Raw genomic sequence first — 6,509 nt, 5'->3', positions numbered from 1 at the left:
TACTACTACTACTACTACTACTAATATTATTATTGTTGTTGTTGTTCTTACTATTGTTATTGTTATTGTTGTTGTATTATTGTTATCTATAATTTATACAATTAAACTCTCTACGGTTCGACCTCGGTCTTGCCGAGTTATTTATTACTTCGACACTTCTACACTTGGAAAAAGACATCAATTTTTTGATCATGTCAGTGACAAATTGAATCACCACCAAAAACATGCGTCACATCTATAAAAAAAATATAAGACATCAATCTTTTGATCATGTCAGTGACAAATCAAATCACCACCAAAAACACGCGTCACATCTATAAAAAAAATAACATGGTAGGGCAAAAGGATATTTCTAGATGTCAAGTGGGATCGTTTGCCCCGTCCAAAGAGCAAAAGCGCCTTCCACGCACCTCTTAGTGCATCACACACTCCTTTTTTTTTAGCCAAATACTAAATTGCTCTTAATTTGTCATGTTTATATATATATATATATATACTTTCTTAATTTGTCATGTTTATATATATATATACTTATGGGAAAAGACATAAAAAGGCCATTGAGGCTAATTTTAATGTTTTAACTTCTAATGACATTTTAAATATTTCATTGTGCTTTTAAATTTTTTTATATTTATTTAAATACAAAATCATCTCTTATCTTAAATGATGATAATGAAACCATTTTGAAAGCATGAAATTGCTCACTAATACTAGTATTGAAATCTTTGCATATGGATTCAAACTATAAAAAATAGAAAAAATTTATCGAAAAGTTTTGAAACAATGCATATGAATTTCAATTATAAAAAGATATGAATATAGTTATCTTAATTTAAAAAAGTTAATAAACAATTCATATGGATATAGATATAAGTTATAAAAAATATAAAATGTAATACAATCATCTCACATTAAAAACTTAAAAAATAATTCATATGAATGGATGCTATATATAATTATTCTATATCAAAAAATTTAAAAATAACTCATGTAAATGCAATCTATATATAAAAAAAAGAAGTAAAATATAATATATGGGCAAGAATATGTAATATAATTATCACACATTAAAAAATAAAAAAAAAATACTCTTGAATGTATACCATATAAGTTATCCTTCATTTAAGAAATAATTCATCATATTAAAAAGTTAAAAAAACAATTTAAATGGATGAAGATTATAAAAAATTTTTATAAAACTAAAAATTTATAAATTAATTTTTATTATTTTAAATTTACTAAAAATATATATAAAAAATCAGGTTTTACTTAATTTTTTTTTAAAAAAACTAACTTGTAAGTTATTTGAAGTTAGACTCGTTTAAAATTGTAGTTTTTGTTATGATTTAAATTATTTGTTTTATGTTTAAAATTGTATTAAATTAATATTTTTTAATTTTTTAAAATTATTTTTAATATTAAAATATTAAAAAAATTTAAAAATATAAAAAAAATTATTAAAAAAATATTCAAATTTTTTTAATACCATATTTCTAAATAAACTTTTAGCCATCAAATTATAAGTCTAGGTTTTTATGATTTCAAACCTAGTAAAAAAAGATAAAAAAAAAAAAAGGAAAAGCAATAATTAGGGTTTTGATTCAAGAAATTAGGGTTTCGAACGTTCCATGAACGGTTACAGTGTGAAGAAGAGGACTGTGGAAACAAGAAACAACAAAGGAGACCCAATATCAGCAGAAACTTGTATACCCGAAAACACCACAACAAACCTTAGATTACAACAAAATCCCTCACCGACATTTTTTTTTTTCAAAATCCTAAAAAACCCGACGACCACCACCACCTCCTCTTCTTGAAAGCAGAACCACCGCGACGGAACCGTGGCGTCAGACGACTCTTCAAGTCTTAATCACGTACAGCCGGTCCCACAGAATGAGAACAAGTCAGCACTACCCGGGTACGTGAGATTTGATGATGGTAGTAGAGTTAAAATCAACTTGAATTCAAGGCCAAAATCCGAAATTAAACATCTAAAGAGGAAATTAGTGAATGAACTTGATCAAGTTAGAAACTTGCGAAAGAAACTTGATTCCATAGAAAAGTCTCACTCTTCCTTTAATGATAATCTTAATAATAGAAAAAAAGGTAATAGTGGTGGTCATAGAATTGGAACTTTTGATAGGGTTAATTCTGAAGTTAGTTATGTGGGACACACCAATTCGCGGCCGTTGGATGGTAATGAGAAGAAGAAAACCCCGATGAATTCGAACAAGAAGTTGAAACAGTGTGGCGGTGGTGGGGGACAAGGGGTGGCGGTGGAGTTCAGTAAGTACTTGGTTAAAGAGTGTGGGGAGTTGTTAGGGAAGTTAATGAAACATCAATATGGATGGGTGTTTAATGTGCCAGTGGATGTGAAAAAGTTGAAGTTAAATGATTATTTTAAGATTATTAAGCATCCAATGGATTTAGGGACAGTGAGGAGTAGGCTGAGTAAGAATTGGTATAAGTCGCCAAAGGAGTTTGCTGAGGATGTTAGGTTGACGTTTAATAATGCTATGAAGTATAATGAGAAAGGGCAGGATGTTCATACTATGGCAGATACGTTGTTGAAGATTTTTGAGGAGAAATGGGCTAATGTTCAGGCCAAAACTAATTTTGATAAGAGGGGGGAGATGGGGTACGATGCTAGCTTGCAAGCACCTGCTTCAAAGAGAGCTCCAGGTCCTCATGCTTCATCCCCTGTTTGTGGTTCTGCTTCTGCCTGTGCTTCCAGTCCTGCTCCTTTTCAACAGACAATGCCTTTAGAGACGGGAACTTTGGGTGGAACAGATTCTTTGACAGAGCTTGTGCATCCAAATATGAAAGCTGCTGATCAGGGTAGGGCATCAGTGTCGAAGAAGCCTAAGAAGGACACTGACAAAAGCAAAATGACTTACGAGGAGAAGCAGAAACTGAGTATAAGCCTACAGAGTTTGCCTTCAGAGAAACTAGAATCAGTTGTCCAGATTATTAGGAAGAGGAATCCTGGGCTTTTTCAACAAGAAGATGAGATTGAAGTGGATATTGATTGTTTTGATAATGAAACACTTTGGGAACTTCATAGTTATGTAACCAATTACCGGAAGAGTACAAGCAAGAATGACAGAGAAGCTAAAGCTGCTCTTCAAGATAGAGAAGAAGCTGGCAACAATATGCTCGGGACTGTAAGACCATAATTTTTATTAGTTCGAATCTTTAGCTGAATTCCCTTCATTCCCTTCATGTCAACTGATATATCATTCTTCTCTCTTTATGTAGAAACTGACATCTGCTACTGCAGAGGCACCAAAGGAACTTGGATCAGGTAATAACCATCTTGAATTCCCTAGGATTTTGTGTTGCCTTCATTCAGGCTGTTCATTTGTTGGATCTTTATGGCATTCTATTCATAATGTATTGAATTCTAAAACCTTTTGGTTTGAAGCAGTACAAATGACTGTTCCCGCCTCTTCACCTATTAAAGAGCATAAGCAAGGCCATTCCATGAGCAGATCACGTTGTTCAAGCAGTTTTGACAGTGGCTCCATATCTTCTTCAAGTGGTAATTGAAACACTACAGCTATAGTGTTGTTGAACATATATAATTTTCTGGCGATGATATTGTCAGTTAGAACATAAAATGGATTTATTAATTCATTTTGATACTTCATGTGCAGGCTCTGATATTGATAGTTCATCAGGATCTGGGTCAGATGCAGGTCGGTGACATAGGAGTTAGTAGATTCAATTCAGGCAGGGGCATCATCTTTGGTTAGAATCCTAATCGTCTCTTCTTTATCTATCATTCATGGTAATAGTAAATTTTCCATTCAACCTTGACGATATTGGACATTTTCCTGTCAAAATAATCATTATGGAAGCATTAGCCACTCATCAATTTTCTCTTTCTTTCTCCTTGACCCACATATGGTTTTAAGTTTATGGCAACATGCTATGGAGTTGTGTGATATCTGTGATGTCATTAGTTTGAATGATACTGTGAGTCTTGTGATGGTTCAGTAGAAGCTAATTTTGGTTTAAATGCAGCTGGTGGTGTGATTTAGCACATGCCAATTGTTCTGGCAAAGTACTTAATCAGATTTTGTAGGGATGCAATCGCTTTGCTTTTGGCAACCAGAGGTTAATATGGCTAACTGAAGAGTTAGAATTAAGAAACTCATTTCAAAACAATTACTCTTTCTCTTTAAGCCTCTACTTACAAAGTCAATTGCAAGACTTAGTTCGTTCAAACATTTGCCTTAAATCGTCATTCAATGTCTTCAAAAATGCCGAAAGATAAAATTAGAAACGTTGCTAACTTGCATTCCGATATGTGTTTTCCACATATCCTATAAATCCTGCTGAGTAACCACGGTCCCACTTTTCATTAGCAATGTATTATCAAATGCTTTCTGTTAATAATTTTCATTAGCAATGTATTATCAAATGCTTTTTGTTAATAATTTTTCTAGACTGTCCATTTAAGTGTTTTTATAGGTTTTGATCTTGAATCATTCACCATTTTCAGTGATATTTCCAATGTTGTTTCTGATGTTTATTGTTCATTGCGATATAGATATTTGGTTCTCAGATGCTAATAATGTCTTTAGTCATTTATTTTGTTGTACTTGATGTCGCCGCGTCCTTTAAAAACTAGAAAAAAAATATATTTAATATCTTGTTCTTAGAGGAGAAATATTTTATTTAAGGAGTTGCCACTTAATATCATGGTTACTAGAAACCTTAACTGATCTTTAGAGATTCTATGATAAATGATTGGTTATGCTAGAAGAAAAATATTATCATCCCTAAAATGTCCTATCTTTAGCAAATTGTATTGTTAGTTTTGTCTTAAATTGCTATGTGTTATTGTGCTATGTTATCAATGATTTATTTATAATATTTCTGACTCTAGCGTCAGTATATACTGGGATTGATATTTCTGACTCAGATGTCAGTATATATTGGAATTGATATTTTTTACTCCAATGTTAGTAAATATCAGGATTGATACTTGTTATGAATCAACTTACCTCGAACACTTCTAGATTGAATTTTAAAATTATCATTGGACTCATGAAAATGATAGAGGTGAGCTATAAGCTTTTGATATTTTGTATGTAAGTCCAATAAGCCATTTTATTTGGGTCAAGTTCTAATGAGTTTTATAAACTTGTTGTAAAGTTTATATGTAAACAAAATATATTTTTTAATCAAAAAGTGATAAAACAACAATTTTATAAAAATGCTAAAACTTGTAAAAATATATTTTAGCTCTTTTTTATGCTAAGAAACCACAAGTTAATACAAATGTATTGTTCATATTTTTTAGGACTTGGTCATATAAATGGTTAATAAAAATGCATTATGATATTTTTATTTTTATTTTTTTATGTTATTATTCTAACACATGCTAAAAAAATAAATGAAATCATGCATCTGACACACCTATTTTTACTAATCTACTATCACACGTGCCTTTACAAACCAAAAAAATGCTCCTAATAAATACACATTAATTTGCAAAAACAAATATCAACTTCTAAATCAACCTTCAATAGTGTTGCTAAATAGGATGAGACTACCAAAATGAAATCGGATGCTGTAGTAATAGTGGGTTTCTCGCGGCGCGTGTTGTCACACACTGCCATAAATGATGACACGTGGAATGATGATTTTGGAGTCCTGAATCAAGCATGCACAACAAATTAGGTAGCTTCTCCTTTCCTTTTCGTGTTTATACCTGCGGTAAGATTCAATATTACTTGTAAAAATCAGAAAAATTCACATAACAAAGTCAATTTAATCCCTTCATATCTTTATAGAATTGTTGTCATTTGGGGATGAAAAGATGGTTGCATGTGAGCTAGAGTGAGAAGAGTTGGTGGTTGTGTGACTCACAATGCTAGTTAAGTGTTAGTATGACACACAGTACTAGTGTAGGCAGACTATTTTGAAGGCTAGTTTGGTTGAAACAATTAATTGAAGAAAGGTGTTGTTGTGAGAGAAACGTTATGGGTTTCTCATGATGATGGGTTCGTCGTAAGTGGTGGTGTTCAGGGGTTCTTGATGGTTGTCTTGGGTTTATGGATATGTGATCTTAGGGCAGGGGGCAACATGGGTTTACTATCAATAGAATCTTTGGTTTTGGAGAGGAAGGTGGAGATAATTACTATGAGGCTGATCGACAATTAAAAGGAAAAATAGGTGGATTTATGACGAGTACCAATCCTAATATATATCGACATTAGAGTCAAAAATATTAATTCTAATATTTATTGATACTAGAGTAAAAAATATCAATTTCAATACTTACTGACGTTAGAGTTAGAAATATTATAAACAAATTATTGATAACATAACACAACAATCCATGATAATTTAAGATAATACTAGCAATGTAACATGTCTAAGGTATGATGCTATAAGGGTGATAATATCTTCTATCTAGTGTAATTAGTTTCATATTATAAATTCTCTAAAGATTACTTTAAGTTTTCTAGTGACTGTAATATTAAATAATGAATCCT

At 31.6% G+C, this 6,509-nt stretch overlaps 1 protein-coding gene across 1 annotated transcript; it reads left to right on the top strand.

The window, feature by feature from the left end:
• The first annotated feature begins 1,540 nt into the window (after nt 1–1,540).
• LOC105139987 (transcription factor GTE4-like) lies at nt 1,541–3,885 on the top strand. Its single transcript, XM_011046648.1, has 4 exons — nt 1,541–3,164; nt 3,259–3,304; nt 3,428–3,541; nt 3,657–3,885. Exons 1-4 carry the CDS (start codon nt 2,220–2,222, stop codon nt 3,704–3,706), a joined length of 1,155 nt encoding a protein of 384 aa, XP_011044950.1. The 5' UTR covers nt 1,541–2,219; the 3' UTR covers nt 3,707–3,885.
• Nucleotides 3,886–6,509: the final 2,624 nt, after the last annotated feature.

Source organism: Populus euphratica, unplaced genomic scaffold (genome assembly GCF_000495115.2).
Source record: "Populus euphratica unplaced genomic scaffold, PopEup_1.0 scaffold113.1, whole genome shotgun sequence".
Taxonomy (NCBI): Eukaryota; Viridiplantae; Streptophyta; class Magnoliopsida; order Malpighiales; family Salicaceae; genus Populus; species Populus euphratica.
The sequence above is the reverse complement of the archived record's forward strand: the minus strand, read 5'-3'. Positions and strand labels throughout refer to the sequence as shown.